Source organism: Macrobrachium rosenbergii, chromosome 13 (assembly GCF_040412425.1).
Source record: "Macrobrachium rosenbergii isolate ZJJX-2024 chromosome 13, ASM4041242v1, whole genome shotgun sequence".
NCBI lineage: Eukaryota > Metazoa > Arthropoda > Malacostraca > Decapoda > Palaemonidae > Macrobrachium > Macrobrachium rosenbergii.
In genome coordinates this window covers 22,011,226-22,031,592 of record NC_089753.1, presented here as the reverse complement: position 1 = coordinate 22,031,592, position 20,367 = coordinate 22,011,226, and the positions used below count along the sequence as shown (strand labels likewise).

The window sequence follows — 20,367 nt, the reverse complement described above, 5'->3', positions numbered from 1 at the left end:
ATTCTTCAAATTTAATTATCATTATTATTGCAAATTATATATCTCTGTTGATACACCAGTTCATCATACTTAGTCATTTAGTCACTTGCCCATTTTCTTCATATTTTCTCTTTTATGCAAGCTCTCACTTCAGTTTTTGTATGCTCTCTCTCTCTCTTACATTAACCTTAAATATTATACAACCACTTTCACAGTAACAAAGACTTTTGCATGCTCTCTCTCTCTCCCTCTCTCTCAACACTAACCTCAATCCTATTATTATCTCTCATACATTATCCTAATTTTTTTTTAATTTTCTCATATGCACATGCACACATTACATATAAACACAAAACTTGCTGACCTCTTTTTTTTTCAATAACCTCAATTTTTGTCATTTTTCCTTCTGTGGCATTTATTTCCTTATTTGCATGAGACATGAGATAGTACTGAAATCAGTGAAGCTTAAAAGAAATGACAAACTCATATTATGAGTGTCACCCTTAAGTTTCCTGATTTAAATCTCCATAGTTTATATTTTCAAGAAAATTATGCTAAAAAATATCTGCCATCAATCATTCAGACAAAGGCAGTTCTTCCTGCAACAAATGTAGTTGGCTTCAAATGATCCGAGTCATGTGCAATAGCTTCAAAAGTAAGACAGTGCGCTTCATCATAAGGGGCTAGCCGACAAATCTTGCACTTCAGGTTGGAAAAGACTGTTTGGAAATGATGGGACACTTTATTAAAATTCTCCTCAAATTTACAGGGATATTTTAATACAGATTTCAACAACTATAACCCTTAGATTCTTAATAGTCACCAAGATACACCCTACAACAAAACCAGGTCACGAAGGCAAAAGCACTACTGTACCTGGGCATTGACAATTTCTGACAAATGAAGAAACTGTGGAATCAAAAGCCAAGAATAAATTTGACTTCCATAAAATCATCTTGGGCCAATGGATTACCATTCACGTCATTCTAGGCTTCATTATTTCTTTCTGACTTTGCTCTTCTCCCTATTTATCATAACGTTTGTAACATCAAGCGACAGTGTACAGTAACTTGACATGCTTTCATGGTAAATTTAAAAAAAAATTTTTATACTCAACTTATGTAACTGATGATCTTAAAACCAATATCCAAGAGGAAGATGGAGTTTACACATAATAAGAGGGCACTGCATTCAAACATTACTTCCTTCACCACAAGGTCGAGAATGCCCTATTGGTTGGCAAGTGAAATGAACAAATTCATTCTAATCATGTCTCCCTATGGTTCAGCCTAAAAAATATTAGGTCACTAATAATTACATGTGGCAGTTGGTTTTATTTTTATTGTGACATAACTAAAGTGGAAAATTAACTGTTTTCTGGTGTAGTAAAATTTTATAGAGGAGAGGGGGTGTACTAGGAAAACTACTTGGTCTGTTGTCAGTGGAAAAATAACTCTGTTAGAAATGATACTGATTTGAGTAAATGGTTCTTACATGAATATGAAGACACCAGGCTAGAAAATATCTGGGATAAAAATATTGCAGGTGTTTCAAGTGTCAAACTTGAATTTTGCTGAGCACACCAAGAATGTAAATGATAAGTAAAATAACACTTCAGATTCATACTTTGTTACATGACCATGATTTCAAAAATTATGATTTAACTAGCTCTTTGCTGAAGACATAATTACTAATCACTGTTTTATAGATCAAATTAAAGGGTCATTGCAACTCTATTAAAAATCCTATTAAATGTTAAATTCACACCTAAATAAGAGAGAGAGAGAGAGAGAGAGAGAGAGAGAGAGAGAGAGAGAGAGAGAGAGAATTATCTTAAATAAAAGAAAATGGTACATTGCTGCTGCTGAGATGTACTGTTGGTAGGTAGACAGAGTTACAATAGCTGCTTTGGTACATCTTTTTTTATTATGCTCATACAAATGTTTAACAAAAATTGTACTTATATGACACTGATTGTATTTATTACATGTAATGTAGAAATTACATATACAGTATTGTGTACTGTATAAGTAATGCATATATTATGTATTTTATTTCTTTGTCACTTTACACATTTGACCTTTTTATATTCACAAATATTAGACAACAAATACAGGCAGTCCCCGGTTATTGGCGGGGTTCCGTTCCCGACAGCATGATGACAACCGAAAATCGCCGCTAACTGAAAATCGGCAATAATAGCACTGATCCCCAGTTAGCTGCGCTGATAACCGGTTAGCGGCTCCAATAACCAGTTAGTGGCGCCGCTGATAAGAGGCGATCAGCGCCGATAACTGGTTATCAGCAACGAAAATCTGGTTGTCGTCGTCGCTAGACAAGCGCCATAAAACCGGATCGCCAGTAACCGAAGCTGCCGATAACCGGGGACTGCCTGTATCTTTGGGAATAACTGATACGCAAGGAAATTTCAATTGATAAGCGCTTCTATGCCAGGCAGTTTACTTATCGTTTATAATTCCCCTTGGGTGCAAGTCATTCCCCAGGTACAGAGAGTTTGACACCAAATGATATTTGTGGCCTAATGTTTGTGGATATTATGTATTTGTATGCAAATACTACATACAGGTGTAGCCATTCAACCCTTTACTGGATCTTTTTTTTTTTTTAATTCAAACTCTGCTCATCTCATTATTAACTAACAAAGCAACCTCCTAGAGAATGAAAAATGATCTTATATGAAAGTCACACTCGTTAAGATCAAGTTCCCTCAATGTGAAAATAACTTTCATTTAAATGTAAATGGTCATCTACAGTACAATATTTATGCAAAATTTACCAATTCATGATGATGTCAATGGCAAGGGAGGGGAGGGGGGAACTGCTTACCAAATGGCTACACCCATGGAGTACTAATTATTACATTCTGTATAAGGGCTCTGAAAATGGACAATTTCGTTTTTTTACTTGCGCGCAAAGTCCAGGAGCCAAACCCAGCATACATTAGAAGTCAACAATATAACTATGAGCTCATCAATGAGCAAAGGCCCGTATTATAAGGGCCCCCTTCCTTTTTAAATGATACTGTGATTCTTAAAATGTCTAACTTCAAAATAATAATTATGATAAAAAAAAGATACACTAGGCTATAAGAGGACAATTCACTTTTCCCTAAAATAACTTTCCCAAGTTGTTACCTGTACCCATAATAATATTTGCCGGGAACTTACTTCCTGGAATGAAACCATCCCAATCAACTGCGATCCTTTCATTCCCCAAACACTTGCTAGTCAACCTAGACTGCTTCCGACTAAAATAAAGCATTTCTGTAATGTTCCAGTTGTAGTACATTTGAAGAATCAATTATTCAATAATAAAACTGATCCCTGACCCAAAGATTTTAATTTGAAGAGAGAGAGAGAGAGAGAGAGAGAGAGAGAGAGAGAGAGAGAGAGAGAGAGAGAGAGAGAGAGAGAGAGAGAGAGAGAGAGAGAGAGAGAGAGAGAGAATTTCTTAAAATACCACATCATTTCTTAACCATCTGAGTTACTGGCTCCCATGCGTTTGCAAAATATTTTTTAGCTTTTGATTAACATTTTATCTGCTGCTCTGGAAGAGGAGATATTGGGGTTTTCTCTTTTTGTACATTTTTCTTAAAGCCATATTTAAACACAATCAGGGTTAACCACAAAACCTTCTGTTCTCATGTAATAAAGGGTCATGAAAGCTTTCACGAGGCATGGACCCAATTATGAATAGGTTGTTTCTAAAGAATCATCATACTAATTTACCAAATACCATGTTTATTTTTAAATGAACCTTACCTCTCCATTATATAGCTTTTACTTCTGTGCCAGTAGCAGTAAAAGTCATGTATATTGGAGAGGTAAGTATTTAAAAAATAAATCTTAAATAAAGTATTTGTATATTCTTTCCTCGAACATAATACATACTCTATTGGCTAATTTGTAGGCCATCACAGATAAAAAGATTCATTCTCCCCAGCATTTTAGGGTCTTGATGTTTCCCTAAATCTTGAATTTCTCCTACATTCAAGAATGGCAATGCTTTCTTTACAAAGTTAACAAAGGGGACACCAGGAAGGACTTGAAGAAAAGGTATGCCTAAAGATGTGCAAAAAAACAGCAACTCTTGTCTGCCAGAATCATGACACAGCCAACTTGGGGGAACAAACAGACTGGTAGACATCAAGAATGATTGATTTACAGGCGCGCATTGTGCTGGGTGCCCTGAAGCCGCTGCGCTTCACTGGTGACATGCATCTGCGTTACCTTGAGTAGAAAAGACATGATAATACAGAACTTTAATGTTTAAAGAATTAGGTATCAGTGATCTTGATAGAGCAAAGGAAAAATGTATGCCAAGTATTTCAGATATGAGCCAGTTTACTAACAACACAATCTGAAACAGATTTTGCCAAAAACAAAGTCTTCCTCAGACCATTACTTTGTGCCGTTTAATCGTTGTTATCTCTGCACTGAACAGCTTCATGCACGTGGTGCACACTGCTTTTGTGGCGTCACCCTCAACCCGGGACAACCATGGCTGGAATTCCACATACGTCAACCATTCATCCCTAAATTTTCGTTTGGCAGCCATGCCAACCTGTAAATATACATCAGTTTCAGTAAAAACACGATGAGATAACCCCCTGAAACAGTGAAATAGCCCTGACCCATCTCTGTATGAGGTGTTCCTGGTAATTTGATTTGTAACTTACGAGATTATGTTCATGACATGATTGAAGTAAAAGAGAACTAAAGAATACATTTCTTCCACAAGCAGAATAAGTTATTGGCCACTTTCTAAAGAGGTGCATCAGTATGATGAACAATCACATCTGCTCTCAAATCACACAATTTCCTGTAGACAACAAACTTTTCAAACTATAAAAAGTGTAACAGGATAGTTACAAGTGTTTTTCTTATTTTGTCTTGTTTAAATATTTTCTTAAAGTTGATAAAATATTTCAGAATCTACAGCGTAAGGAAAAATCAGACCTGCAGCATACTGAGCCACACATTTTGGAGATAAAAATATAATTAGATGCAATGAAGAACATCAATCTTTAATCTGATGGACTACAGTATAGCATTTTTGTTTTAAATAATATTGTTGCTGTCAAAATATAAGCCATACGCCAAGCTCAAAAAGATCAGTGACAATTTGTAGATTAATGGAATGCTGCTTTTGAATGCCGGTAATCTACCTGTACAGGTAATTACGTAAAAGAATCATTTAAACTCAGTTATGATGCTCCATATTTCTAAAGGACATCTCATATCTTAGGTGAATTCTGAATTTTGTATCATTTTGACTTTTAACATTCTATGTACTGTACATTATTGCCTATATCCTCATTTTTACTGAACTCCCCTCGAATTTGCTGGGAGCTATTTTGTTTTGTTGTGCAGTTATGAAATTTCCTTGGTATTCAATTGATGTAACATTGCTCTTTTATCATGGAAGTATTGTAAGTGGCACAATGACTATAGAATACCCAAAATTTTACATTGTCCAAGGATCTGTAAGTAGATGAAAATTCAACACATATGATTCTGGACCATTGGCTTTTTTTTTTCACTGTTTCAAACATCATCATCAAAAGTGGAAATGCACAATTTCAGCAGTCTTTTCTTCAGTAATACACAATTATCCCAGCCCCCCATCCAAAAAAGGACAAAGCACAGGTAGGCCTAGAAACGACCTCCTGCCAAATGAAGACCTCATACTGTTTAAGTTATTGCTCCCCTATGGCCTTGGGAAGCCTTTACAGCACCAGATGCAACTGCCACGATCCTTTTCTTGACAAAAGCTTTCATTATCACTGTTGATACTAATGTGAACCTAAAGTACCTTTGCATAGTCTTAGCTCTTCTCTGAGCACAAGTGCAAGGACTGATGCAAGACATGTTGCTAAACTTACATCATCATTAATGGTTTTACCAATCTGACAGGTAACAAGCCCTGTCTTGGGATTTGCAAGTGCAATCTTTGCTTGGGTCCCTGAGAGCCATTAGTAAACCTTATACAGCACTCCAAAAGCAGGGCTATAAGATCAACCACAAATAAAGTGTCATCAAATCCAAGATTCTCAGTGACTAAATCTGATTAACAAGGAAGAAAGATTTATGGAAAGAACCAATTCCAGAAAACCCTTCATGAGAGGGCAGTCGCTCATCAAGAATCAGATCCTTAATGTTTTTCTTTCTCAAACAGTTAACTATTAGAAACTTATGAGTGCCACTAGCTTTGTATTTATGGTGTATCTCTCATTACTTGGCTTGAAAAGGTATTAACAAATGCTGCTTTCTTTACCGGGAGAATTGGCAGTAAACCTGCTTAATTATGCTAAACCTACCACCTTAAAAATAAACAAATATTAACCAAAATAATATGCTCTTAGCATCATAAAGACTGACTCTTACAAAATGGAGAATCTTCTGAAAGAACAAAAAGAGACTGCCACAGCGATGAGAAAACACAATATTCATGCATAAAACTAAAATACTAATCACATAACATAAGCAATGTCACTTTCTTCCATGGTGATAAAAAATGCAAGATCCTGGTAGCCATCCAATACAAAAAACAATACTATTTCTTTCTCTACATCTCTAGCTAAAAGCCTTTTGCAAAGAGTCAACAGACTATAAGCCCAAGAGGGTTCCGAAGGGAAATCAGCCTGCAGAAAGAGACAAGTTATATGAAAAGGTGAAAAATCAATATGACGGAACAGAAAATGAAAGAAGTATGTACACTGGAATTCAGGAGACATCAGCAGAAAGCAGGAATGAATTTGCCGACACTGTACAGCACCATGTACGGGAATTGAATCAATTCTTTGCCAAGAATTTTAGAAACTGGATTATCAAAGCTTAACAGTTGGAATACCTCGGAACTTTGCTTGTGTGAGCTCAAAACCCATACAAGCTTAATGGGGCTTTTCTTTACGGTTATGAAAACTTCAGACTAAATACCACACTTTATTTGAAAATGCACTTGTCACAAAAGGGGTATCAGTAACACAAAATTAACCCGAACAAACTAACTTACAAAATGAAACAGAAATACAGAGTATGCACATAAACTCTAAGATGTAATTTGAAAGAATGAAGTTAACATATACTGTATACAACAAAGATTTATCACTGGTATCACCATCCCTTGAACTTAAATTTTTATACTGTTGTCTTATAAGCCTTCTGTCACAGCTCATAAGGGTATCTAAGCCTTCTGTCATATCTCATAATGGTATCAAACTTAAAAAAATAAAAAAATCAAATAACAGCGTATATCTTCCGAGAATTGACAAGGGTGTGTAATGTATGTGAAATGCCGGTTTTCATTTTCTCCAGCACATCACAAAACAAACACTAACATCAGAAGTGGTATTCAAGACAACCTCAAAAACTCTTCAAGCTATAACATCAAAAACAACAATAGATGGTGGTTTCTGGTACAGTATAATTATACAGTGCTGAAAGTAACAGAGGATGTTTGTGACCTATGTGTAGATATATGATATTTTAGGGTGGACCTCCTGGCAGCACTGTAACTACAATAGGGGCAATGGAACGGCTTTTCCCCAGTATGCCTGCGTACATGATTCCTCAGTGCTGTTCTATCAGCTGATCTGTAAGTGCAGTAGGAGCAGGAATAAGGTCTCTCACCTGTGTGCTTCAGCAAATGTGCCTTCAACTTAAATCTTTGAGTACACTTAAAATCACAATACTGACACTGAAGTAACTTTCTTTCTGCATGGACATCTTGCAGAGAAGACTCTCCTGATCTCAGTGTATTATGAGATGAGTTTTTTCTTGGAAGATGGGATTGCTGTTGGTCTGGGAAGACGGAAGTACTCCACTGTCCATCCATGAATGATGCTGACTGTTGAGTCCATGCACTGGAGGCTGGTTTTTGAAGGCTCATCTGTAAAGGTTGGTGGGATCTTACTTTGCGGTTTGACAACGTTTTTAGCCTAAAATTAGTTATTTCTATAAATCAAGTTCATTTTCTAGCTGTACCATACTTACGATCCCATTTTACCAATCACATGAAATTTCAATTTATAACATCTCAAAAAATATCAGTGTAGGAACATACAACCCAACTAAATTATACTTTTACATCAGATGCTGTAATCCCATGAACCTGCTACTCTTAAAGAGAGCCATAATTAAATGTTATCTTCAATCAAACAAACCTTCAGTGCCACGTGGTACAGATGCTCTACCACTTCTAAACTGCATTCTGGATACAGGTTGCAAAAGATCATGGTTTCAACAACAGTGCACACATGAAAAGCATTACTACATGATGGAACTATTCATAATAACAAATATTCTGCATCCCAAGTTTAGCTATCTTACACATCCCAAGCTTAGCTATTTTGCACAAACATTACAATTCATCTGTACAAACTGTCAATGGATCACAAGGCAATGCTGTTGACTTTTCAGAATTGCATAATCCAAACAAATTTCTCTTCATATTCATTAATGTATGAACTGTATATAATATTGATTACTTTGTGAGTGAGTGGTGTTAAAAAAATATAGACAGTCAAAAATCTAAAAGACACTGAGAAATGAACATAGAATACACAAGGTCTTTTCGTTGTTATTTAAAGTTTTATTCTCTCATTTTGATTTTCCATGGCATACAAAATTATATGTGCTTTTCTACTTTAACTGAAGGACTGAAAAATAGCAGGTTGACGGGTTCCTAACCTTCTTGTCATAGTCATGGTAAATGTACTACAAGTTTGAAACACCCGAGATACTACAGTTTTTCTTATCTGTTGCATAAATTAAATAAAATGCCAATAATGTACCTATCTTCCCAGATATTGAGCACAGTTGATCTTCAAATACTGTAGCTTGGTCTCATTTTCACTGCACACTGCAATATCTTAGGTGATGTCATATGCACTACCCATTTGTATTGCAGACTCTATGATGGGATTTTTTCTGAATCGTCACAGAAGAGATAATAACTATTGCTTGGTACCTGCACCACAGTCTTAACAGGAAATGAAGTGTGGTCAAGAAGCAAGTGATTCCTTTGACTGATTGATTGGCTCTGGATTGTACATACTGTGGCCTAATTTAAACAACAATAATAATAATAATAATAATAATAATAATAATAATAATAATAATAATAAACAACAGACAGAGGCCAAGTAAAATTTCTGTAACATCAAGACCCACCTCTTGCAACCCCACCACAAAATCTGAACTAAGTATCTACTCTATAAATAATAATTTTGATATAACCCTTAAAATAATTGACTGCATACTGCTGCTACTTCCTGGCACGTAGTGCTTTATATTGATCTGGATACTCATTTCACTAGACTTTTTCTGAGATAATTAGTTACTGTATAATTCTTAACTCCACAGGGAGGAGGAGGAGGAAAGTGTTTACAAGAAGTCATGTACGCATTGTGAATCAATCTGGTGTTAGGCCTACATGATTTCAGAGTTGGGAAACTATACTAATGCAAATAAAACAATAAGATAGAGTATATGATACCTGACCTGCCAGCTTCCTGTCAAAAAGATTAACTACAAAAGATGGTGGATTTCTGTAAATTACCTGTACAAACCATAAAAGGATGTTGCTCACTTGGCTCTCCCTAAAACCTGAATCTTTGGCCACCCACCTCCCTTTCCCAGCCACTAATGTCTCTAAAGATTCACATTTAGTGAAGCCTATTGTTTGAGCTGTTATAAATGGAGATCATGAAATTCTATGGGAATACCGAATCTGATTAGCTTTGCCTTAGCTTTTATGATTTTCTAGCTAATAAAGGCAATGCCCCTTACTGGCGGCATCGGTTAATGGCGTTTTGGTGTTATAGCGCTTGGCTAGCGACGTTGTTAACTAGATTTTCGGTGCCTATCTCCAGTTAATGACGCTGTTAAGCAGGGATTTGTTGCCGATCTCTCATTATCAGCGTCAATATCCGGTTAACCTCGCGGTTAAGTGGGGTTTTCGGTGCTAATAACGCCGATTTTTGATTAGCGGTGCTCGGCTGGGGACGGAACCTCCGCCATTAACTGGGGGACTGCCTGTATTTATAGCGCTCCCCCTATTTTTCGTGGGGATAGGTTCAAGAACAGTCCGTGGAAATGCAAAATCCCCTCTAAAAATGCTGATAACTACTTATAAATGCCAAATACCCAGCACCCCTTTAACTTAAATGCTTATAACTGTCTATTTTAAAAGTTCACTGCCTAATTTAGTAGTTCAAACAAAAATATACTTCAAATTATCATACTAAAACAATTTAATATTAATTCAAACAAAAATACACCATAAACAATCATCCCAAAACATCCTAAGTCATCTTAGATTAGTACCCTTTTACAAATATTACTCTTATGTGTATACTTCCCTTAAAATGCTTATAACAATGATTTACTAATTTTAAAACATTATTAATGTAAACAAAGCAAAATATCTATAAAACGTTTAATACAAATGAAATAAATCTGTCTTACAGAGCGTTTGACAACTAATCAAGTTACCCCTGTACAGTATACATAAATATAGCCTTTTCTCTCACAGTATTGAAGTCATCCCGTTTTCTTTATATTTTTTTTAAAAACAATTAAAATGATCACTAATTCACTTCTTTCCGTAGCGCAACACTTTTATTCACTAATTACTGTATTTTTTTCATATTGTTCCTGACTAAATACAGATTTTTATGATACAAATAATTTACTGTGTACTTACACTGTAGTAACGTTATCTACGAAATCCGCGAATTAGTGCAAGTTCCTCTGTGGAAAAGTGAATTATGTGTTCCACAAAATTCTGTGACAAAATGAAGCGTGAAAAAGTGGGGTAGCATTGTATTTGTATAAGTTATCAACACTAACATCATTTAGAAATTGGGGAACAAAGATGAATATCTTAAATGCAAATGACGAACATTTAGGGCTCTCTACCACACTAAAGCAATTTGCCCACTTGTTACTTGAGTCCCACTGATTGCTAATAAAAGTATAACAACATTGCACAATGACTGCAATAATTAATGCCTACCTGTGTCAAGAGTGTGAATTTTCATTTACTCACTTTTCCTTTGGTCAATCATTCATTGCTTTTCATTCCAGGAAATGGAAACAAAGATGGTATGACTACTTAATATATTTAATTAACATTTATTTTTGTTATGTTACACATTGCGCAATCACAATGATGGCATCAAAACTTCAACCCACATGTAAGCAGAACAAACATAAAACCAAACAACTTGGTACACAAATTCAGGACTTGCAAATTACTGGATAACAAACAGTGTAGTTTGAAACTTCAGTACAATCTTCCTTCACTTTTATTGTTGTTGAGTTGCAGTTGCCTCCAGGGATATTTCACATCAAGGATATTACTTGCTATACTTTACACAACAATGGGCACAGCTAACAGGTTTATTAAATAAAACTATAGTACAGTAAATGATTATCCTCTCTGTGATACTGCACAACATAATCAAAGGGTAATGCTGGGCACTTACTTTCATGAGTGCACAGGGGCAATGCCATTTTTTAATGAAAGGGGAATCTTTACAATCCCACAGGTGCCGCACGAATTGAGTACAGACTCACCATACTGAAGCAAAAAACAACACAAAATAAGCACAAAATACTGCTTGACAGAAACAATAATGAAGGTCTGAAATTACTTTGTAGAGCCCTCAGTTTAAACAGCAATCTATATTAAGACACCAAAGGAATTCCCAGCTGGCACTTCAAGAAAATCTGGGGTCAAAACCAGGTACAGTAGTGCGACCTTATATACTCTGAGGTCCAACAATGGGATACCTTTCAACCCAGGTGCAGGAAGGTACAAGTGTATATGTACTGTATCACTAAAAAAAAATTAAAAAAAGATATAAAATAGTCTTACCATAAATTCTAAGGGCTTTCGAAGTTAAGAATATCTTTCTCATTATTTTTCTAACATAGAACACCAAAAAAATTAAATAAATGTCTTTCATAAGCATTCTTCTTAATTTGAGGGAATCACTCTTTACCACAAGAGCAATGTTTTGAAAGTAACCCGTATGTGTACTATACATGTATCTATGGATAATTCTATAGATATCACTTTGAAATATACGATAAAAAAAATACCTTTACTAACATAAAGAACCTCTATGCAAAACCTATACATTTTATGCATAATGTCAATAAAAGTGAAGAAAATGAAAAAAGAAAGGAATGACTGAAAATCATTGAAGGTTGACCTAGGGATAGAAACTGGTACCAAACATGAGTGCACTAGTTTCTAAAAATGCAGTATTCCCTAGGGCCTGCAACTGAGCCAGAAAAAAATAACAGTATGTACTGTACTTGCAAAAAACTAGTCCACCCTAACCTTGATTAGTTAGGGATTATTAATCTGAGCTCATGTACTGGGCTACAACACGTATGTATAGTCCTAGATATCATAATAACTATATCACATACATCGACCAAAACCTATTCCAAATACAGTAGGCATTTCAAATACCAAGAATTTTTACAGGGATAAAGAAAGAGCAATGTAACTATGATATCACTACTAGTTCATCAGTCTCATTGTACTTCAGACAGTTTTCTGAGAATGATGAAGGACTTAATGACACAAGATATTGTATAAGAAAGAGTATACAGTACTGTACTTTGAAGCAAAAACTATAACACTGGTTAAACAGTTCATTTCCTACACTTGATTGGCTAAAAGATGTTTCCGCAAATGTACTCTGAGAGCAGTACTCTGGGCAGCACGATAGAAACAATATGGACAGGCATAGGGCTTTTCGCCTGTGTGTTTTCTGATGTGAATGGTCAAAGCATTCTGTCGTGAGGTTCTGAAGGAGCAAAAAGGACAAGCATACGGTTTCTCCCCCGTGTGAATGTTCAAGTGCTGCTGCAAAATAATTTTCGTGGATGCTCGGTATGAGCAGAAGGTACATGGGAAAGGCCTTTCGCCAGTATGTATCCTTATGTGTCTCCTGAAATTGTACGAATCTACTGTACTGTAACTGCAGTAAACACACTGTCGCACCTTGCTGGAGATTTGGCTGACGTCTGACAGGTTTCCCAAGCTTTTCCTTCCCTCATAGCTACGAACTTCACTCAGCTCCATCTGTAGGGGAGGTTTACATTTACTAAAACTCATTTTCACTTTTTAAATGTACCTCTTATTTAATTTAATACTAGCAGAGAAAAATAAAAGACTCATTAGGAAATAGAAAAGATTTAAATACCAATGTGAAGTATAATGAAAACACATGACAAGGTTAAAATATTTATGTGTAACTGAAGCTATGATATTTTAAATAAGCGCAATTGTATGCCTACCGATTTTATTTTGCATTACTGACTTGTGGTCTTGGGCAAGAGACATAAAGTGTACTTTAACATTTTCTAATCAATTTTCCTATCAGGCAAAATTTTCAAAGCCAATAGCCAGCTGGCTCAAAAGCAAGTGACCTCATAACAAGGAGGGTTTAGCTTTCGCAGAAGTGTGAAACACTTGTATGCAATAAACTTTTTGTTCTTCACATGACCATAGATTTGGCACTGCTGGAAAGCCAGAAAAGACACCTCATAAATCAACCTTTTTCAGATGAAATGTTTAAGCATCCATAACACATAACGAACATCCTGATTAATGTCCTACCTAAGTAGACACTTAATCCAACAACTTCAGTGTGTTTCCCTGAATTTACTACTTGTGATAAAAATGTTGTATACACAAAATAATACTTATTTTGTTAAGAGATCTTCCACTGCAAAATGCTTCACTTCACAGACAAATAAATATACATCATTACCCCTTTATCCAAGCAACTGCTGATAGAAAGATACAAACAAAAATCTTTACAACCAATTGTTTACCTACAACCTACTCTTCGGCCCATTACCTCCAATTTATGTGTACAGCACTGTTGTGCAAACTGAACAGGATTGTTCTGTCATAACAATTACATCATTATATTCCCACTCTTCTTAAAATTTTGAGCTACAGGACACACCTTTTCACCATTCAGTATTGTCTCATGCTTTTTCTTCCATTCCTCAGATCCTGTCTTTCTTAACTTACAAGTAAACATAACCACACTCTGAATTTCATCCTCCAACGTTCTACAATTTTTCACAATGTCATATCCCGAATCACTATATTGAATTAGAAATTCCAGCCTTCTGTTACCTATAGTGAGATCCATCACACCAGCATTATGACTTATTATAAAATTCATAGTTTTGCTGTAGCTACCTTGCCACTGGGAGGCTAACCAGCCCAAATCCATGCTGTCCCAAGGCCAGGTATAAGAAAAGGGCTGGAGCCAGGAAGGGTATCCGTCCAGCCAAAACCAATTATGAAATAATCGAATTAAGACCTAGACAGCCGGAGGAGGCAAACCCAACTAGGGATTAAGGTGAGAGGAAGAAGACCATTATTAACATTACTTTCAACTTTTCCTAGTGTATAACACTTTCAACAATTTATACAACTTTTCACCAACAGCAATCAACCTTGTGTGACCCACCTCCATCTACCATTTCACAACTTGCCTTACATGATTGCCAACCAGGCCAGGAAGAAAACTACTCTATGGACATACAGGCAGTACAGCTGATGTAAGAATGAGATACGAATAAACTGCCATTCCTTAGTACCAGCTTCATCACCTGAGCTATAAAGAAAATCTTATGTGACTTGAGGTATCAGAACCACACTGGAGGGAACTGAGTAGCTTGAAACTTCCACTTCACCTAACTGCACCATTTTGAACTACAACTGGGAACCTCTGGGTGGAAAGGATGGAGCAAGGTTAACTGTGTGGCATTGTAAGATCATTTGATAGCAACAAGGGTAACATACATTACAATGAATAACAGACTTTCAACAAGTTCAGTGTTTTAGAATGAAACTGGACAAAGGATTATCTAATGCTTCCTATTAAGAATAAGTATTCAAAGAACTTGTAACTACAAAGATCCTATCATTGGGTTTGTTACTGACAGAATTGATTCAGACTCTAATTCCATCAACTCTTGTATCAGTCAACTCTGCTGCGCCAATACTGTATGTTCAAGGTCTGATGAACAAGAAAATTGCACTTTGCAAAATATATAAAAACTGTAGGTTCCTTTTACAAATCTGTTGGGAAGGGCATACCACATCGTGAAGAGAGGGCTTACTTATGGCAATCAGGACATTCTCAACTCCTCTCCACTGGGAGATCAACTATTTTAGACCATTTTCAATCATGATTATGGCATAGGGTGGTCCATGGGTGGGAGAGACATATTGTTTTAATATACCCTTTTTCATTCTGTATATCAGCGGATTTTTTGTCGTCTGTTTTTCAAGATTCATAACAAATGAAATTGTGAAAAAGTCTAGCAATCATTCATGATTATACAATGTGTACAAACTTAATGATTCATCATGTAGGGGACTTCAGTGGTTAAATTCTTATTCTTGTGTTAAAATAATGTTGAAAAAAGGACGAAAATGACACAGGAATAAAATGAACATCTACATTCTTTTTATAGTATGTTAATTACATTTAACAGTAAGATTACAAAATAGTCACCAACTGGTGTTGATAACCTCTATGATGGATACCAGCTCAATAAATCAATCAACCAAATGATCAGCAATGGAAAACTTATGGTCATAACCTCTGCTGCTCAATTATCATGAATATTTTGCTAATGTATATCACCTCTTCAAAATGGCTGCATTCCCATAGATCTATACACCTAGTAAAAGATGAAAGGATTGACAAGAAATATTGGGTCAAATATTTCCTGATAGATGTTATCCCCATTTCATATATCCTACTTTATGGACTTTGGTAGAATTTCAGAGAATTTTGTTCTTGCAGGAAAGCAAGAATAATAGAAGATGGTATTCTTCGTTATTCAGGAGACAAAGAAAAGGGAAAACCCAACTTCAAAAAGTAATGGAACATAAGAGATCTCTGACTGGAAATCCTTGATGACTACAAGTACAGTATTAAAATTTTTTCAAGTGGTTTTGACTGAAAATTACCTCTTCAAGAATACTGACTAAGTAATTAGTCCATTTACCTTGAATGCACCAATTTTCAAAGGCACTGAGGTCATTCTGCATTTTTGACAGATAAGAGCCTCTTTCATAAAGAGTACTGAGTAGCTTCAACATGGAACCGTAAAATTCTAAAATTCTGAGAGAAACAAGGGGAATATGGCTGGAACACAAGCTAGGAATAACCTTCAGTACCTTAGGATTTTACTTTCTTTATCACTAGACCTGAGGAGAGGAATTTCAAATTAGAAAGTCCTTGAAGTTTAATACCATCAAAGCTGGGATTTCTATAACCTAATCATAAGTTAACCTGCAAAGAAACCCTCTTATTCCTGTCCTTTGTATACACAATTGTGAGTGCCAATCCAGGATTTGTAACCATACACACTAGTGAGTAACCACACCAAAACTATAAGACAGTACCAATATGATTTCCCTATAGCCATTCACAAGAAGCAGACAGCTATTAAGAGTCCATTAGGATCATCTTTGGATGTCTACTCCTGTAAATGCACATCAACAGTACATCACAGAATCACTAAGCATTGAATTGCTGTTGGAAGATATGATTAAACAATGCTGCTGACAATGAATGGTCTTATGTTAGACAAACATGTTGCTTCAACTCCTCTCAAGAAACTCTGACCAGCTAATTCTAGGTTACACTTATCCATCAGCTGGCTCTGCTGTTGGCTGATCATCCTACCACATCTTTTTCAAGTCTTGTCTGCCATTTTCAGTGTTTTCTGGCAAACTTCCAAAACACAATTGAACCATCTATAACTATATTAATGAATCTGTACAACTGTGCTCCTTAGGTCAGATACCAGTGGCATATATGACCAAACACCTTGTCAAGAGGTTAAATGTAACTGCCAAATATGTGTACTTTAATGAAGTCTCCAATCAACCAAATTTTAATACTGACTGGAATTTCATGATTCAGAATTAAACAGTCAAACCATCAACTTCCACAGCACCTTAAAAATATGCTACGGGGCTTTGAAGAAGTCTTGCCACAAACTTCTGAGGGCCAAACCTAGCAGCAACACCCATAAAAATTTTTAGCGAAAGAATGTTTTACTTCTGAAGAGCAACCAGAACAAACCTCTGGGGTACCTGGTTTTATGTAAAGTCACAAACTTGTTGAATCATCTAGCTTATCCCAATTCACATTCAACAGTAATTTCTACAGAGATTAAACACCTCATACTGTGCCAAACACTTTCTGCCTGTAGGTGATGTAGACCTCAATCCCTGTTGCCTCCTATTCCCATTATGAGAAAATTAAATGTCAGTTGATTTCAAAAAATCCCCATCACTCTTTAATGGGAGAGGGGCTGGTGCTACTAAGATTGAGTGCCAACAAACCAAGAGTTTAAAGAACTGAGACCTCTGACTGCGAGGACACATCCTGTGGCATCCACCTCTGTACGAAACACTAAAATTGATGTTAAAATGGGTCTGACCACTAGTCAGTGTCTCTTACATCTCTGAAAACACTTTCATTGGTCCTCCAGGAAAGCAGGAAAAACTTCAAGGCAAGGCTGTACCGATGACATACAAGACCATAAAAGAAAGCTGGGTAGCCAACAACAACTATCGCTCTCCACAAATCTTGCCTCTGGCTTGCAGTCCAAAGGCCTCACCGATATGGGGGTCACTGGTTGGAAATTAACACAGTATCAACAGTTTGATCCTGCCAAGGCAACCAAGTTTTACAATGCCATAGGCAGTGATGCTCAGAGGAGCTACTCAATATATAAACAAAACTAATACAAAACATTAAGATACATGCATGGTATTGAGAATGTGACCAAATTATCAAAATCTCTCCCAAAGTGGACGAGAAGATGACTAAATTTGCAATTTAAATAAGGTATCAAGAATAAATTCTCACAATGTTAGTACTGTGGGTTAGTTAATATGCAATAACTACCACCCAATAGCATCGAGTAGTAAGACCACTTGGTAACTTATTAGCAGTTGTGGTGGACTTGTCTACTGACAGTAAATGACAGGCATTTGTAGAACAAAGTTTATATTTGCAGAAGAGCATAATTCAGAACAATAATATTTCATGGAAAAAGTAACTTCCTTTCAATTACCTGCATTTCTATTTTTAAAATTCCCACATACTGTATATCCAATATCACTTCATTCAAATTTATTTAAATTACCCAAACAGTTGAATAACCTCCAAAAATATTGTGTGAAAATTACCCTCATGTATTTTGCTGGTGAAAAGAAAATGCTAAAAGTCTGTTCAAGAACTTTATTGACTGATCTGGTTACAGCTATCAAAAACTGGACTTAGGAATCCTATCAAGTAACAGATATTTTACATAAAGCAACTAACTTCAAAGAAGAGAGCACCTACCTTCAAATCCCATTCAAATCAGCATTCTGGAGCCAGAGCTAGCTATATTGTACTCCAAAATCTAACTTAACTTTATTCTTGGTTTCCCCACCCATATCACTGTAATTGCAGTTCACGGTCAAAAGAAAAATCAACCATCAAGGATTAATCTACAAATTATACAGTGTATGTCTCCCCAACAATGAAATATTACACAATGGAGAAAGGTGTCCACAAGCACTGAAAACAGCCAAAGCTATGACCATTTTAACATCATACAAAATGCAGACAAAACTTCTCTCCTGATCTGATCAAGCACATCCTGATACTAAAGGAAAGATGAGAAATATTGGGACAAAGATAACTCATCCAAGCATACCATACCTACATGTACGAAATTTCTTTATGCCTACACTTCCAGGGGACTTTCCAAGACAACTATCATTGGCTGAGGTATGGAAATATCTTCCCTACCAATGCTTATCTTCCAGAATTTATCGTATGTGGAAAGGAGACAAAAGGGGAGACATATGTTTTCCTTCATTATAAAGACTTCAAGGTGCCTGTCCCCAAAATTTTTAGCATATAGGTGAGGATTGAAGAGGTCTCCTCTTGTTTGGAAAAATACAAAAACTACTTGGGGCCAAATTTTTTAATGAAAAAAAAAGTCCCTATTCAACTGCCATGAGCAATGAAGAAAATTAGTTCCTGCTCCTTGGTAGATTTAGGACTGAAATTATATTTTAAAAGCTAGACTGTAAGTGCTGCGAAGAGGTTGATTATCTTCATTCCATTTCCATAGAAAGAACTTGCGACTTCCAAGAAATCCCTCCCATGAATGCTTAAGATGGGAAATAATGCTTTGAAATTACCACCAAGAGTTGTCAGCCTTAAGGACACCAACCCTGCTATGTTCTGGATTTAAAAGACAGCTTCTAGTTCGATACTATCTGATTTCCTACGTTCTTAAGGGGGGGTGGGAAAAAGTGGGGACGTATTTAACTTCTTCACAATTTGTGACCAATTCCAGCTACTACTACACTGCATTACAAGTAACATGGGGCTCAACCTCCCTCCTGTCCCATTAAGCTTGATATCTCAAGATACAATGGGTCCCTGCTTCTTATGCAGCCGTACAAGAATTAGAATGTTGATCTCAGTTGCCACCATGAGCTCCATCGATTCCATCGTCAGATGCAAAGAGCCAATAGTTACTAAAGGAGGGAAAACTGGAAGTACTATGAAAGCCTTATGAATTAACTTGGCAAGTGGATTTGGCAAATAAACATAAGAAAGTTACATGGAATACAGATTGGCAAACATTCATCGAAAACAAATGCTATCACTTAATGAATAGGCTGCCACTAACCAGGTTAAAAATACACCATAAATTATAGTTCAAGTTCATAGTACAGTGGCAAATGACCAACCAGTGATTAGTTTGCCTATGGATTATGACAAAATAACCTCATGACTAGATTTATACACTGAAGCATCCCTCCTAATGTAGTATGAAAAAGAACAAAACAAAGTACTGTGAATATGTATGATTGCAGATTGGTAACTGTACCTTAAGTGTAGAAAGCAAAGAGGTTTGAGAGGAAACTGTGCAGAGTGCCATAGTACAGAGAACATTAATAAAAGACATTTGAATATATAAAAGTAAGTACATACTGCAGTCTGCTGCCTTTGAAGAGAGGACGATGCCTCTAAAAAATATTCTACACTGGACTGGATCATATTTTACAATATCAACTATGTAGAATAATTTAATAATTTCTGCCCCTGACGTAAGAAACTCAAGGAAGTACAGTAATTTAGTAATGGTGGTTGGTGACCCCCCACCCCCTCCCACTACACAAAACAAATTATTACAAGAAATGGTGACCTATGGTCTCTGAATAATCTTTGATATGGCATCATCTCTTGGTCCTGAAATGATGAATTGGAGAACATAACGGTAA

General features: G+C 36.1%; 1 protein-coding gene across 16 annotated transcripts in view; it reads right to left on the bottom strand.

Moving 5' to 3' along the window:
• LOC136844994 (zinc finger and BTB domain-containing protein 14-like) overlaps positions 1-20,367 on the bottom strand; it is a 256,025-nt gene that overhangs the window by 103,191 nt on the left and 132,467 nt on the right. The window contains exons 6-7 of one of the 16 annotated variants that reach the window (XM_067114548.1): positions 4,405-4,563; positions 3,360-4,229 (exon numbers count right to left, since the gene is read on the bottom strand). The exons of 12 other annotated variants lie outside the window; for them this stretch is intronic. In XM_067114548.1, coding sequence (XP_066970649.1) covers positions 4,161-4,229; positions 4,405-4,563 — 228 coding nt within the window. In that variant the 3' untranslated portion in view covers positions 3,360-4,160. Of the gene's footprint in view, positions 1-3,359; positions 4,230-4,404; positions 4,564-6,931; positions 7,891-11,108; positions 13,108-20,367 lie in introns of those variants that run through there. 3 more of the 16 variants (XM_067114501.1, XM_067114506.1, XM_067114512.1) reach the window with 3 other exon arrangements.